At 53.0% G+C, this 15941-nt stretch overlaps 5 protein-coding genes across 5 annotated transcripts; all 5 read left to right on the top strand.

The window, feature by feature from the left end:
* Positions 1-139: 139 nt before the first annotated feature.
* CTAM01_11616 (uncharacterized protein) lies at positions 140-307 on the top strand (the record flags this gene model as incomplete). Its single annotated transcript, XM_060527627.1, has 1 exon — positions 140-307. The coding sequence occupies one exon, from the start codon at positions 140-142 to the stop codon at positions 305-307; it is 168 nt and encodes a 55-aa protein (XP_060377668.1).
* Positions 308-3003: 2696 nt separating this feature from the next.
* Positions 3004-5340, top strand: CTAM01_11615 (uncharacterized protein; the record flags this gene model as incomplete). Its single annotated transcript, XM_060527626.1, has 1 exon — positions 3004-5340. The coding sequence occupies one exon, from the start codon at positions 3004-3006 to the stop codon at positions 5338-5340; it is 2337 nt and encodes a 778-aa protein (XP_060377667.1).
* Positions 5341-7513: 2173 nt separating this feature from the next.
* Positions 7514-9617, top strand: CTAM01_11614 (uncharacterized protein; the record flags this gene model as incomplete). Its single annotated transcript, XM_060527625.1, has 2 exons — positions 7514-8930; positions 9067-9617. The coding sequence occupies 2 exons, from the start codon at positions 7514-7516 to the stop codon at positions 9615-9617; spliced, it is 1968 nt and encodes a 655-aa protein (XP_060377666.1).
* Positions 9618-11814: 2197 nt separating this feature from the next.
* On the top strand, positions 11815-12085 carry CTAM01_11613 (uncharacterized protein; the record flags this gene model as incomplete). Its single annotated transcript, XM_060527624.1, has 2 exons — positions 11815-11944; positions 11988-12085. 2 exons carry the CDS (start codon positions 11815-11817, stop codon positions 12083-12085), a joined length of 228 nt encoding a protein of 75 aa, XP_060377665.1.
* A 1190-nt stretch (positions 12086-13275) lies between these two features.
* On the top strand, positions 13276-15582 carry CTAM01_11612 (WSC domain-containing protein; the record flags this gene model as incomplete). Its single annotated transcript, XM_060527623.1, has 5 exons — positions 13276-13326; positions 13443-13745; positions 13803-14961; positions 15018-15150; positions 15225-15582. 5 exons carry the CDS (start codon positions 13276-13278, stop codon positions 15580-15582), a joined length of 2004 nt encoding a protein of 667 aa, XP_060377664.1.
* Positions 15583-15941: the final 359 nt, after the last annotated feature.

The raw sequence follows: 15941 nt of genomic DNA, 5'->3' as shown, positions 1-15941 counted from the left end.
TGCCAAGACAACATGATGTACCAGAGGCTGCCTCGGATGCTGACCTATATCGCCAGCCTTACTGCAGCAGCCATGTTATCCCAGGACAATCAGCTCTAGGAGATCTCGGAAGTCGGGAGATGCAGTAGGGGACGCGACGATGCTGTGTTTCTCTCGCGCCGGACCGTTCCTCATGCACATGCAGACGGCGGTTGCTTACGGACGGGGACCCCCTGCCGTTATCGAGTGGCGGGTTGGTTGCATGCAGTTGCCGTCACATCGCCCTGATTTCTCCCTTTTTCGCCTCGTCGCGGGAAAAGAAATGTGAAGCACGTGGTCATTGGGCGAAGACTGGAGACTAGGGAGGGCCGATATAATTTTGGTGTATGCATGCGCAAAGTGAAGCCATCGTCAGTTTGGCTGTTTTTTGCGTCTCTCGACTCAACCTTTGGCTGCCTGGATGTTGTGTCGAAGTATCTGTATCCGTAAAGTCAGCGGTTGCCGGCCGGCAGAAAGACGTTTAGTGTGGCACGGTGGCACGTTGTGGCCACGCCCTCTTGGTGACATTTGGTACGTCACCCGAGCGCCGGGATGGGGCACACCGTACACCCGACGGTGCAAGGGACTTCCCGCGGTTGCTGGGCAACGACTCCGAGGCACCGTTTCCAAGAGGGGGAAAGTTTAAAAAAGGTGTGAAAGAAAAAAACGACAAAGAGGGAGAAGAGTCGAGACAGAAGCACCACCCTGCTCCACCACAACGACCGTTGAGATGAGATGACGCCGCATTGTCACAATTGGCGCCCAACGGTGCCCTGCTTGCCCAGCCTGGCTCATTGCAATGTTGCAGTCGCAATCGCAGTGTTCGCCCGATCAGCCGTCGTATTCGAGCCCATCGAGTATTGAACCTAATCGACCCAAGGGAAACCCAGTGAGCTGGGCGCGAGAGCAGGATGATGAAAGTCGAGGTGATTGCGACGATACTCCCTCCGTACGGGACCGGCGGAGGTCGTGTGGACTCCGTCGACGGTGGCTCTCCTCTTTTCCCCCTCCTGCTACTCTCCCGCACCGCCCTCCTACTGTGTATGTCCAAAGTGGATGTGCTGGCGCCGAGGGCCTGCCGCCTATTACCGGGGGAAATAGCCTCAAGACCCGCGATTCGCTGCCATGGCGTCCCAGGTGGAGCTTTCTCTCTGTGATTCCGAGTGATTCCCAATGATTGACCGCTCAGACAGACCGCATGCGACTCGGTTGATAGCCTGTCACAGGCAGGAGATTGAGTGAAGTCTTAAGATTGGACCGTTAGAAGAGGGGAGGAGGGTCTGAATCGGAGGCGGTTTGCTCGATTGAGCTGGGCGAAGAGGGTCTTGGTGGTCTCGGCAACGGTGATTTGTTGTGATGATCTGTTGGCGATGAGTGGACAAAGTTCGTTCGCCGTTCTTTCGTTGGCTGATGTCCTTCCTTTGCAGTATTGATGATCGAAGGAGGATAGCGAGAGGTCATCCTGCAGGCGTAGTGAACAGGTGGAAGCATCTGGATGTTTATTCGTAAGGGAAATAAACGCCTAGGTATCGCGGTGTCTGCTGGGAGCGGTGGCTGGGGCTTGGTCATCTGGCGGTTTGGATTTTTTGTCTTATTTTTTCAGGGTCCCGTTGGTTGCAAGGAACATCCTCTCAGGTATGAGGTGGAAGCTAGGATGGCAGTCTTTTCCCGACGAACGCTCAGTTGGCATTCCAGTCCGGCCAAGGACATTACCCCAGGCGGCCATATGCAGGTGCAACGGGTAAAGAACAAAAAGTTCGAAGCTAGCGAACTGAAAGCAGAGAAACATAAGGCACAAGGAGATGGGGTTGGAATGGAGTTGTTCTGAGACACAAAACACCTATGTACAAAGTAGTACGCAGTACGTAGTGCAGCTGGCGGCAGCACCTGCCATTCGGTATCGGGTCTGAGTGCCCAAGTGCCTTCCTTCCTTCAGCTCAATTCGCAGCTGTCAAAATGTCACCATTCCTTCGCTTAAGAGAGGTCAGAGTGTGTATAAGTGGGTCTGCTATAACGATCAGAAGGGTCTCTTTTTGTTCTCTTAGTGTCTTTCAGCGTCTTGAAGTACCTAAAAGGACGTCGGTACGTACTGCCAGCCACTACCTAGCGCCCAGTCACACACCACCCCCAACTTTGACTCCCCCAAAGTCCTCCACCACCACCACCGCCAGTCTACCACCATCCGCCGCTACCTCTCCACCCGGTCGCCCATGAGAAATTCCCAAAGTAAACACAAAAGAATTCCTGGCCCCTTCTCGTCCCCTTCCCCGTCATATTTTCCCTCAACACCACCACCAAACCCGTCCTCCACCAGGAACGGCGCCGTGTCACCAGACAGCTCTATTCCCTCTAGAACTTCCTTACTAACCAGCAGGGCAAGTTCCAGAACAACAAGAATATTTTCTTGTCTCAGCCTGCTTCCCCGCGATCGGACACAATCTGGACCACCAAGCACCCGCCACCTGCAAAAAAGCGCAAGGCCGGAGCGGGAAGACCACGATTCATTCGGCCCAGGCACCAAGCATCGACGACAAATACCTCTCAAGAGACCCGATCCGACCCCTCTCTCGCTTTGACGTCTTGGTCTTTGCCCGTCTTTTTCTTGCTTGGCTTCTGGAGTTTGTTTTTCTGCATTGTTGCTTGTGAGTACTTTTATTACAAACTGCTTTGCCCTTTTCTTTCCGCCACTCTATGCCTTGCTGCTGGTCTTCCCACTGCCACTTCTTGCCTTCCAGCTATCAGATGGCACACAGTTTTGCTGCTGCTAGGAGAAGAAGAATTGCTCATGGCTTCTGTGCAGACGCTTCACGATATAACGACCGTCAATGGACCTCCTGAGATACCACTAGACTTCTGCTTGCTTCACTACCCTCTACCGAGACCTCAGGTCTCCAAAAGAGCTTCAAGGCTCTTATTCCAACCACCTCAGTCGGCATTCACTGCCAAAAATCACCAATCTCCACCAAGAGGTGAGGTCCGCTCAGCATGAGCGCTCCTCCACCGCCTCCGCCTCATGGCGAGGCACCCAAAACCACTGCTGGCTCTCCGCCTCCTGGGAGTGGCCTGGGCCCAGGCAATTATGATATATTCGTCATTCCCCAGCGCGATAAAGGCGGTGGGTTCATATATTTGCCTTCACTGGCCCCCAATGGCCCTAGCTTCGCCGCTGGCTTCGCATGCGCCCTTGTCATGGTCGTCATGTTCCAGAGCATGGCCCCTGCTTTCAAGGCATGGTGGTTTACCTACCAAGGCATGGGCAACATGGGTATGGCTCTGCTTGTCATAGCCGTCGGCGTGGGAGCGTGGGCTTGGGGCAAGTCGCAGAACCAGGGCGCGTCTACAAATAACGGCTCGAGTGGCTACCGTCCCGGCCCTGGTGGCTATGGCTCAGGCGCAAACTTCAACAACTACGCGAATGCTGGCCCGCCGCCGCCTCCTCCGCCTCACGGCAATCAATATAACAGCCCTCCCCCGAACAGCCCGCCGCCCAATCACGGCGCGGGAAACGGCGGTCCTAGGTCTCAATGGCAAGAACGACCTCAGCCTCCACCCCCTCAGGAACCTGAAGCTGAACCTGAGCCAGAGCCGGAACCTCGGAAACCAGATCCTCCTCCCCCACCAAAACCAAAACCTGATCCGCCGAAAGCAAACACCTGGGAGAAGGCACGGGAGGAGACGAAGAAGCGCGAACAGGAGCGCAAGGCAAAGGAAGAGGAAGAGCGCCGAAAAGCAGAGACGGCACGGAAGCTGAGGGAGTTTCGAGAGAGAGAAGCTCGAGAACGAGCGAGGAGGGAGCAAGAGGACCGCGAAAGGCGAGAAAAATTGGAGCAAGAAATACGCGAAAAGGAAGACTTGAAACAGAAACTTGAAAAGGAACGTCAGGAAAGAGAGAAACTACAGCGCGAAAAAGAAAAGGCAGAAGAGGAAGCCAAAGCCGCCAGGGAACGCGAAGCAAAGGAGGCAAAGGAGCGGGAGCTCAAGGCCAACAAGGAGAAGGAGGACAAGGCACGTGAGGAGGCCCGCAAGAAGGAGGCTGCCGAAGCCGCCGCCCGCAAAGCCCGTGTCGAGGCGCAACTCGAAGCCTTTCGGAAAGCCAAGAGAGAGCGCGAGGAAGCAGAAAGGGCAAAGAAGGATCGAGAAGAAGCAGAAAAGGCCAAGAAGCTGGCCGAGGAGGAGGCAGCTCGCAAGGCCAAGGAGGAAGCTGCGCGCAAGGCCAAGGAGGCCGAAGAAGCCGAAAAGGCACGCAAGGGAAGTAGCTACGCCTACTCGTCCGGCGAGAAGACGAGTATGTGGCCCAACGGCCGACCCCCAGCTCCCCCCTCCACGACGGCTTCCACGCCGCCGAGACCTCCCCCGTCCGCATCGTCCGCTCCCCCGAGACCTCCCCCCTCTGCTAGCTCTATGCCGCCTCCAAGGCCGGCGCCCTCCGCAGCTTCATCCTCGAACACGGCCAGACAACCGCCGCGACCGTCGGCACGCACTGTCGACGAAGACCAATACTCGTATCGACCCTACGATAAGCCGAGACACCGACCCGCGTCTTCCGTCGGCTCCGAGTCATCGTGGGCCCCGTCGGCCACCACGACAAGAACAACGCCGCCGCCTAGCATGCGCGGCCCTTACACGACCAAGGATCCCGACAAAATTGTCATCAGGGCTGTCTATCTGTTCATGAACCAGTTCGCAAAGACACCTGCGAGCCAGCTCGTTTCGGGGTTTGGCACAGTGACAGATGGGCTCATCCTGCGAATCACAACCGAAGGTCTCTTCATCGACGACGACGTCCGCGGCGTCCCGCAGCGCGAGTGGGACGTCAAGGCTTGGACGCTAAAGCTGGTCGAGGTATGGTGCCCCCCGCACTGCTTGAATTCGAATGCTGCTTCTGCCCCTGCGATGAATTCCGCGAACCATCCTTCGGGTTTGTTTCAAAAAATGGCGAATCAGCGAGCCCGTACGGCGGACCGGGGAGCCACCAAGACGCTCACGGGCGACGAAGCCGATGCCTACCTGACCGAAATGTTGCGTGCTTGCAAGAGTTGTTGTCGTCTTGGCTTGTGCGACACCAAATTCAAAGATACTAACATTGCATCTTCATCCGGACAGACTGGAGAGTGGAAGACCAAAAGCCTGCACGTGCTGCGCGCTACAGTCCGAGACCAAGAGGGCAAGCGATACATGTTTGTCCTGGATGAAGAAGAGGCCTGGAAGGTCGCCGTGGGCGTTCAGCGGTTGCGTAAGGGCACCCAGGTACGCTCGCTGGGTGTCAGCGGCATGAGCGCGTCCGATGCGCGCAACACGCTCGAAACTCTGGGCTGGTCATGAGGCTGCTTGGGCTTCTTCGGTCGACTTTCGATACAAGTCTATACCTTGAGTACGAGACTTTCGGGCCCAGCTTTGTCGATATCATAATACGCGTGGCTGGGAAATGGCGATGTCGACAAGGAACACGCAGGCAAGGCTGATGTCTCCTTCTCATACGACAACTTGTGGAGGGTCGATTCGGAGAAATGGACGTGCCAACGTTATTGGCATTTTTCGGGTTTCGTGGAATTTGGTTTGCATAGCAGAGCGCGGGACGGCCAAAAAAATTCCAGACAAGCTGGGACAAAACCATTGACGAATGATTTTTTTCAACAGCATTGATGGCTCGGCTGGGCACATCCTAGGATACCTCTAGTTGTCGACTCTACTCACTTTCTCGACACTGACAACCCCGATGGGGATGGCTGTGCGGGAGTTGTTTGATGAGTTTGACTACTTAATGACGATACGACTTCAAGTTTCCAATGCATGATTATTGTGCGTTGTAAGGTGATGGCATTGGTGCCAAACATGAAGTTGCTCATGACTATTAAGAGTGAAGTTGCCAGCCACAGTTCAACCGGGCAACCGGGATGCGTGGGGTTGTCAACAGGAACTATCCTGACAGTGGAGACTAGGAAGTGAGCAAGTGGGTTACTCTCTCCTCGCATCCTTATGAAGACGGTTTCTTATCTTCTCTTATTTTCGTTCAGAAGAGCAATGACTTCTTCCATCAGTGGGAAGCTCCTCGTAGTAAAAAGTCCCGCATTCGGAGTGAGGCAAAGTGCTGCAGAGTACTTTCCGTGTCGCTATCGGCATTTGCGATAACTACCAGACCCCTCCAATTGGAGACTGCATGTGTAAAAAAGCCAACGCAGGGAAGACGGCTTGGAGATATCGGAGACGAGAAGGGGGGAAGGAAGATTACATGTACCTAATCTGCAGTCTGGCGGTGTTTAGTCGGCCAAGGACAGGCTTGACTGACTCCAACTCGTCATAAATTCTTGGCCTATTCTCCATTCTCCAATTTCAGGTGCCTTTATCCACTTTGGTTCGCTCGTTGATGACAACCTAATCCAGCAGAGTTGGGCTTATCTGCTGTTTCTTCAACCTAGACTGAAGCTAGCGTGGACTGTATCTTTCGAGAAACAATTCAAGCGCGGGGAACTGGAATAAGCTTGTCAAAGTTTGAATGCAATTGGAGACCGTCTACGGAGTATGCTTTTGAGTGTCGGATCGGCTCCGACTGAGTTTACCGGCCCGCTGGGAACACGCTGGGGGAACCGTCGTGTCGGGAATCTTGCGCCCGTTGAGCTCATTCTTAGGTTCTCTTTCCCCAGATGATGACGTCTCTGTATGAGATGGGATTTTATCTGCTGCTTCGTTTCAATGTGACGTATGCTGATCATCAGGTTCTACATTTCTTCCGTGGTGATGTGCCTGCCAGTTGCACTTGGCCAAGAACATGTATGTACTCTGGTTGGAGGGGTTGGTAACGGCCGACCGGTGACAACTCCCGGCCACCGGGGAACCGAAATCCAACTACCGACATCGGCCGGGACTCTGATGAACGTCAATACGAGCCTGAAACACTCATTCCCGCGATAACGGATAACGACTCGATAATCAAATGGACTTTGCTAATTCTACTTTGTATGCCGATTTGCTCTACAACCCCATCTCGGCGGGGGGGACTAAAGCGATGATGACAAGGACAAGATACCCCAGCCCGTTAAACCGGTTCCGGCTCTCAGACTCTGCAAGCTAGCGATGCGGACTCGCATACATGGTCCTTTTCGTGGAGTCCTCCCCATGATAAGCAACCGCAACCCCCGAGGCCTGGACGGCCGAATCAGATAAGCCTGGTAAGATGACAGCTATTATTGCTTTCTTGCCATGGTCCTGATCCTGAACAATTTGGACCTAGCTAAGCCAGTTATGATATGGGAAAAGACACCAATAGGTAACCTGCAGAGATAAACCCGGGCAGGGAAAAGGAAATCCCATCTCTCCACCTACCGTACCTTACCTATCGTTCAGATACCAGGAATTGGTCATCTTGATTGGATGTTCTAACCCAAGTCCGGATATACGCATTCCTCATATAAAAGAGATGTCGCATCCAAGTTGTCCAGCAGTCTTGCTGCCCAGGCCAGGTACTCAGCGCAAGGACTGAGACATGTCACTTCCCGCGATGAAGGCATTCACACTCTTCGCCCTCGTCGGCGCCGCCGCCGCCGACCTCACCTTCACCGGCGCATCCCTACTCCTCAACGACATCTACTACTTCGTCTCTCCCTTCTCCCAGGGAAACCCCTCAAACTCCTCCTCCTTCAACATCAAATCCCTCCCCCGCGCCTTTGGCTTCACCCCCGTCACAGTCGTCGCCGAACCCCTCCCCAAATCCTCCCTCCCCTCCCTCTTCGCGAACTGGACCTCCCAAGACGACGTCTGGCAGCCCGCCTTCCTCGGCGCAATCTTTCTCGCCGGCCTCGACACGCTGTGCCTCACAAAAGAAAGCTATGACGGCACAAATAAGACCCAGTCCATCGTCGCGCCCTTGGTCAGCACCGCCAGCAGTGACATCCCCTCGGGCCCCTACTTCCTCGACACAACCACCGGCGCCCTCCACCAAGCCTACCGCCTGTACCCAGACTACGCAGGCGCCTTCTCCGAGTCCCTCCTCCAGAAGCCCGATACCACCTTCCAGACCCTCTCCGCCCAGGTGCCCGCCTCCGCATCCCTCACAGTCGGCGTCCCCTCCCGCCTCTACTCTCTCTCCGCCCGGTCCCCCGAGAAACCCCTCGCCGGCGTCCGCGTAGGCGTAAAAGACATTTACGACCTCGCGGGCGTGAAGAAATCCAACGGCAACAGAGCGTGGTACGCATTCTACCCGCCCGCGGCCTCCACCGCACCCTCAATCCAAGCTTTACTCGATGCGGGCGCCGTGGTGGTGGGATACCAGAAACCCTCGCAGTTTGCCAACGGCGAAACGGCGACGGCGGATTGGGTGGATTACCACTCCCCCTTCAACCCGCGCGGCGACGGCTACAACGACCCCTCGTCATCGTCCTCTGGCGCCGGAGCCTCGATAGGTTCGTATGAATGGCTGGATATTGCTGTTGGCAGCGACACGGGCGGTTCGATCCGCGGACCATCTGCGGTGCAGGGTCTCTTCGGAAACCGGCCTTCGCATGGGCTCGTTGGGTTGGATGGTGTGATGCCGTTGTCACCTACCCTCGACACCGCCGGCTTTTTGACGCGGGATCCGTACATTTGGGATGAGGCCAACAAGGTGCTGTACGGGGCGAACTATACATCGCTGGTTGAGATTGAGGCGGAGGTAACGTACCCCAAGACGGTGTATACGGTTGACTTCCCTACCGACGATGGAGCAGCCGCGCAGATGCTGAACAAGTTTGCGGAGGACCTGGGTGCGTTCCTGGGGGCCAAGGCGACGGCGTTGAATTTGACGTCTGCTTGGGCTGAGACTGGTCCTGTGGGTGTGAGGAATCAGACGCTGGATGATGTCCTGGGGTTGACGTATGCCACGCTCATCACCAAGGAGCAGACGCCCCTTGTGCGTGATCCGTTTTATGCTGATTATGCCGGTAAGCTTATCTCCGTGTTCTTTCTTTCTTCGTATCTTTGCTTTTCTAGTCTTCAAAAGAGGAAAAGGCCCTGTTGCTCTGTCACTTGCCAGCTGAGGAACAGTTGTTACACACCGACTAACATCATACCTAACAGCCGCTCACAACGGCCGCCTCCCGTTTGTGAACCCCGTCCCCCTCGCACGATGGGGCTGGGGTGATAGGCAACCCGCCAGCGCCCTTGACGACGCAAGAGCCAACAAGACGCTCTTCATGAACTGGTTCAACACCGAGATCCTGCCTCCCTCTACCCCCGCCCTCAACACTTCCGCATCAACATCGACATGCTCCTCGTCCCTCCTCATCTACGTAGGTTCATCCGGCCGCGCCTCCCTACGAAACCGCTATCCAACGACCACGACGCCCACCCCGCCCCTTGGCTTTTCCAACGGTCGGCTGAGCGTCTTCAGCGGAGCGCCGGACCATGTTTTCCCCCTGGGAGAGGTCGGTAGCGTGAGTTCTGTGACGAACGTGACGGAGATGTTGCCTGTTACTGTGGATGTCATGGCGGCGAGGGGGTGTGATGGGTTGATTGTGCGGTTGGCTCAGGATCTGGTGGAAACTGGCATTTTGAAGGTGCCGTTGGCTGGGGGAACGCTTGCTGGGGGTGAGGTTTTGATGAGGAGGGATGTTGAAGAGTGGTTTTGAAGCGAATAGACCGTACGTAGACATGGAGAAGATATCTTTAAAGACAAATACAGTACTAAGTACCTTAATATGAGTCATTGGCAGTAAGGTGAGGTAGGCAGGTACCTTAGCTTCATCGCTCCTTCCTACCTTGGCGTCCCTCCTTCTCCCTGAAAGTTGAACCTAAGTCAGCGGACTCCTGATCTTCCCTCCACCTGGTACCTAGGCACTCCTACGGTATCTATTTACCCCCCTCTGATCCCATTCCTGTCATCAGCACAGCAGCGCCCGTCTAGGTCGTCGAGGTCAGGTCAAGCTGTATGCGAGGTGATCGAGTGGTCAAATAAACAAATACTCCAATGAAGTCAGAGTTCGAGTTGACTGAGGGGCACGCAGTTCGAATTTGGGCAGGAGCGTGAGTTCTAACGTGAGTGTTCAGTCTCCTTCCTTTCCCATCATTATTTTTAGAGTTTTCAAATAGCCTGTAGACCTGAGATATTGATACCCGGGCAGACACTGTCGTCCCCGCGACTGATAATATCACATGGTCCGATTAATGTCCTAGAACCTGCTATTCGAGCTGTTCATTCCCGTTGAACTGAACTTCAGCTACGTTCCGGAAACAACACCCTCGGTCATATCTAAGACCTAATGCCGAGAAGACTCGGAGTCATGGACGCAACTCACACTAGTAAGCCAGCTGCCATCTCCTCTTTGGGACAGGCAGAACTCAAGTCTGCCGCATGACAAAGGTGGTTGGGTTATCGTATAATCCAGCAATTTCCCTATTCTCATGGAGACTGGATTCATTTCAACTGAGACCATACGTCATCGTAGCAATGGATAATTGGGAGTCTTTCGAGACACATGACCTAAGAGATATCTTCAAAAGCAGTGTCGAATGGTAACCCAAGAATAGGGAGCTGTAGAAGCCTGAATGACGGCTTAGAAAAGATTTCACTCACCAAAAAAGGATAAGAGCAAGCAACCTATTGTATACCACATCATGCGAATCAGTGTATCTTTGCACCGACGTTGCTGGTGTAACCGGCCGTCTAGCTCATCACTCGTTCTAGAAGACGGGAACACCGAGCTTCGTATGACCTTGACCAAGATTGAGGCCTTGGCATTCGCATACCAATTCCAGCTCATTGGGTTGAAACACTGCTGATCATTGATTACCGTTCAAACCAGCAAGTCAAAGTCGATCAGAGGTTCAAAGATCTTCCTGAAACACCCACGCGATCCATAGGATCTTGTCTGACGGTACCTCGAAGATTATCGAAACGCATCATATAGCTCGTGACGTGTTCTCGAAGCACCGGGAGAATCGTCCCCAGATCTGGGGTTGAGACAAAGATGAGACGAAAGATCGTCACTTAGTTGTACGCGGGTAAAAGTCCGCTCAACCTATCTTTCACAACTATTCTCCCTGAATTTCAGAGTGAATTAGTCGAAAGGTAATCAGGACTGCAATGGGACACTATCAGCCACTGACTGCCGCAACAGATATCCACAGTTCATCCCTAGATCGTCTCATAATTCTTCGGCTCCCTGACTTCGAGTCAGGTCTGTGACTGGCATACGCGTAGTCGCACAAAGTGCAGTGACCGAAAAATACGAAGAATGTGGGAGTAGGGACGTTCGCCGATCACTGACAGTGCCACTCTACATCCGATATCCTATGTTGATTAGTGAAGAGGAAGTAGTGAACTAGGATGGACGCAACTACAATATACGGCAACTAAACATGAGACAATGGGAACGCGGCAACTTCACAAAACTCGCAGGGTTTCAACCTGCCAACAGCGACTTTACAGCCCACACGCTCCACATAATTGAGTTTGTCGCGAGCATCGTGCGTTTGCCTGACACCTGGCTGGCTGGCCGAGATCCGGCTTCTGAGTAGTGTATCGCACCTGAAGCAATTGAGAAGTCATTGAGTCCACCGGCATGTGGTGGAGATGCCGTAAATCCCCAAACGAAGAGCCATGGGCCAAGAAAACAGGACAATGACTCTCAAACATCATAACAGATACCCCTAGTCAGTGCCCAGCCTACAAAGATGTGGAAGCGGATGAAAATGATGTGTATATAATTCCATTGCAATGCCCTCATGCAAAGTACCTATATCCAAATCACTCGCTCTCTCGCTCTCTTTCTCTCTCTATCTTTCTCGACACCTCAATTCACAAGCTCAAGTCATTACATATTCAAAATGAAGTTCACTCTCGCTACTCTCCTTACTATCGTCGCCGCAGTCTCTGCCGCATCCGTCGACATCGGCCTTATTGCGAGGCAGGATAACTGCGCTTCCAAGGGCGGCGAGTCAACACTTACATTAACGTGTTTCTGAGCACCAGGGAGCCAAAGCTAACTAGCAATCTATAGCCAACTGCGGCGATGTTGGCGACCGTGCATGCTGCAGTGGCACAACTTGTCAGACCACTCGGGCACCTGTCGGCGGCGTCGGAATGATCTGCACATAGACGATTACACATAGGTGGGTAGTGAACTTTATTTTCTTGAGCGGTACCCATGCTGATATTGATCCTGTTCCAGAGACACGGCCATGGCTCAATGGCCTACATACTACCTCGAATAGAAGGGGTCACTGTACTGTATATTTCACTACGAGACATCAGAGGTGTTGAGCGCTCTCGATGTTTCATTGTTGTCAGTGTAGATTGAGGCGGCCACGGGCCATCTTTAATTAAGATCAAAGTCAATTTTGCGTTTGTTCTAACATGCTTAAGTTGTTTGGCGAGAGTCTAAATTTATGTGTGACCACAAGATATTATGACCTGCGTTCTCTTTGCTCTTTAGATGTTTTTCGCGTTGAAGGTGTCTACCTGCTCCTGCTTGTGAAAGCATCAGCTTCAGCATAATACGACCGCGCCCAGAGACTGAAGGGAGTCTAATTAGCTCAAGCTTCGCCAGGTTGACATTTGACAAGTTGACTACTTTAGTAGAGTCTAAAAAGCTTCAGCGTGATTTGACGTCCCATGAATGAATTATAGTTCATCCCAACTACCTACATTAGGTATTCAGCGGGCATCATTATTTGGCGAAGCCACCCACACGCTCAGATAGGAACCGGGGCGGGAGGTCCCCAGAGTATTGAGACATCGTTGAGCGACATCGTTTGTGGATCGATATCTTTGTGTAACCTGACAAAGATCACCAGCTAGCGTGCGTTTCGAAACTAATCCCCCGGCTCCCTAGAACAAGACGCGGAATTTTCTCAGTGGGAGGTTACTGGGCGTTTTTGGCCGCTTTCATACTAGTTCCAATTATCGCCGGACGCTAAGCACAGCTCTCACTGCCTCATGGGCTCCGTCAAGTTGTCAAGTTCCCATTGAGGTCAAAGAGAAAGCTGCCGGCTACATCCTTAGTACCTTTTCAGATCTTGGCAAAAAGCTTCAGACACGTGGGTTTACAACATGGCATTCAGAGTTTTGCCGTCGTTCCTGTTTGATGAGGGATTGTGGCGGCGAGAAGCAAAGATTTACGTCTTTGTGTAGGTGCCGGGAAAAGCTAGCTTTTCTGTTAGGTCAGGAACGAAGCCAGACGGTTACTCCAGCCTCTAGAATCCAAATGGGAACGTTCACCCGGAAGTCTTTCAACCCAACTTCGCTTCTGACAACAAGACTATTGTTCTTCGCGGCGCTAGATATGCATGATGGCCATGAGAGCTGAGTTCATGGCTTCCTTGGCAGTGGAATTCCTCGTACGTTACACAAAGGACTTCTGCAACTGCAGACTCCCAGTCGGGCTTGACGGTAATGACACCGTCGTCATTATAAACCAGCCTACTGTTCATGTCAATTATATCGAATCAACCAGCTCATCATCCTTCTGTCTCTTCTTCTACCCATAACTATGCAGCTTCAAATCTCTATCTCAGGCTTGTTCCTGGCGCTGACTGCTTGCACCAATGCAGCTTCCATCGCAAAGCGAGATGTCAGAGCTTCCTCAACCCTACAGACTGGATGGTCGTACTCTGGCTGTTATACCGACAACAACAATGGCATCCGACAATTGTCACGGGATGGATACAGAGATTACAGCGCCATGACCGAAGAGTCATGTGTAGCATTTTGCAGCAGCAAGGGCTACTCCGTTGCGGGAGTCGAATATTCTAGCGAGGTAAGCAACACCACCTTGTCCTCCTCCATCGCATACATACTCACCCATCCTTTCCAGTGTTACTGCGACTACCAACTGGCTTCAACTTCGCAGAAGGAGCCCGAAGCAGACTGCAACATGCCATGCAGCGGCGACAGCTCAGAAGCCTGCGGCGGCAGCGACAGACTTTCGGTTTTCACAAACGGCGTCGCTGTCCCCGTGATCAACCCCGGTCCTCTTGGTTGGTCATCCCTCGGCTGCCAGAACGACCCCGGCCCAAGACTTCTTTCCTACCGGACTGGCGTCGTAGCCGGAGACTCGAAGATGTCCGTGTTGCAGTGCACCAACGCTTGCCAGGCTGCCGGCTACTCACTTGCCGGTGTGGAGTACTCATCTGAGTGCTATTGCGACAACCAGCTCCGCAATGCAGGCTCTTCGGGCTTTGACGGATGCAACATGCTCTGCTCCGGCAACAGCTCTGAGTACTGTGGCGGCCCAAATCGTGTCAACGTCTACCAGGCATCCGCTAAGCCGAAGACTCCCAGCGTTTTGCCCTCGGGCTGGACCGACAAGGGATGTTTGAAGGACAATGTACTTGGCCGAGCTCTTACGGTCAATGTTGACGTCGTTGGTGGCACACAGAACATGTCTGTCGGCGGATGTATTTCGGCTTGCACTGCTTCTGGATACCCCGTTGCCGGCGTCGAGTACTCGCAGGAATGTTGGTGTGATAGCCAGATCAGAAACGGCGGTGTGGCGGCATCGGATGGTTGTGATATGCCTTGCAAGGGCAACACGGCAGAATTCTGTGGCGGAAGCAACCGCCTCAACATCTATGCTTCGGGTTCTTTGACTTTGCCGGTTAGCTCGACGTCCTCTCCCACCACTTCAACAACCTCGACAAGAACTACTTCATCATCTGTCTCAACCACCTCGAGCTCCTTTACAACTTCAAAGTCTACGACTAGCCCCACTGCATCATCTACCTCGACTTCGTCTTCGAGCTCTTCAACGACTTCAAAGTCTTCGACAAGCTCCACGTCATCTTCAACTGCTTCCTCCACCCCGTCTAGCACTTCGAGCATAACGATCACTACGAGCAGTTCGTCCACAAAGACTTCCACGATTACCACCACGAGCTCTTCGAGTACTACTGCCGCCAGTTCGTCATCTTCGAAGACATCATCTTCCTCGTCCACTTCAACTACTTCGGCTAATGCGTGCCGCGCAACCATCAGTGAGTCTTCTCAATCAACAATTCAGTCTGCCACAAATAATCTAACAAATGTATAGACAGCGGTTATGTCCAGAACGGCGGCTTCGACAGCGGCTTTGACAGCTGGAGCTTTGCGCTTTACCAACCCAGCGATCCTGTCACGTCAGCGGTCATTTCAGACAACCATCAGACTTCAGGTTGCTCAGCTCTGTAAGTCACGAAACTCTCTGTACCGGCAGTAGATACCATCATCAAGCAAGTACCTAGCTAATACAATCACAAAGCGTTTTCTACCCGTCCGGAACTTCAAACCGCCAGGCTTACATCTATCAATCCATCACCGGCCTGCCCATTCGAGCCACTAGGACCGTAACGTTCTATGCAGGCCGTCTTGATTCTGCTAGAAAACAGGACAATGCGAAGGTCTACGTTGCTTGGGGCGATACCATAATGGGCCCGTCAACGGTTTGCGGCAGTTCTAGCTACCCGTGCTTGACGACCTACAGTAACGCGGGTGGTTACAGACAATACAGCTTCACCTTTACTCCCACTGCAGCCAGCGGTACCCTTTCCATAGGTTTCACCTGGGATGCCGGGTCATACGCTGTTTCAGTCATTATCGATAGCATTATCGTGTCTTGAAGAGAGCGTTTGAACGCTGTTGTATTTCCTTTGATGAGCGAATGTTTCCTCTGTTTTGATAGAACCAGCATAGCGTAGAATTGAAAGATCTGATCAAGTTTTTTTTTCAACTATCATTCCCTGAATAATAATGATCAATGATTCCAACTGTCTAAGTCAACATACCCACTTCCTGGCACCCCCCTGTTTCTGGCACCCACAAAAACGCGAAAATCCACCACAACCCAATGCCCACCCCCAACCTCCTTTTATCACAACATTTTCAATTCGCGTCCAAATGGGCTCATCTTTTGCACATGTCTTCTTCTATATATAATGCCTCAATATACCGAAGATCAGCTTCGTCAGGCTCTCGAGGA

This window comes from Colletotrichum tamarilloi, assembly GCF_030869305.1.
Source record: "Colletotrichum tamarilloi strain Tom-12 chromosome Unknown Scaffold_65.1, whole genome shotgun sequence".
Classification (NCBI taxonomy): Eukaryota; Fungi; Ascomycota; class Sordariomycetes; order Glomerellales; family Glomerellaceae; genus Colletotrichum; species Colletotrichum tamarilloi.
This window is presented reverse-complemented; position numbering and strand designations above follow the sequence as displayed.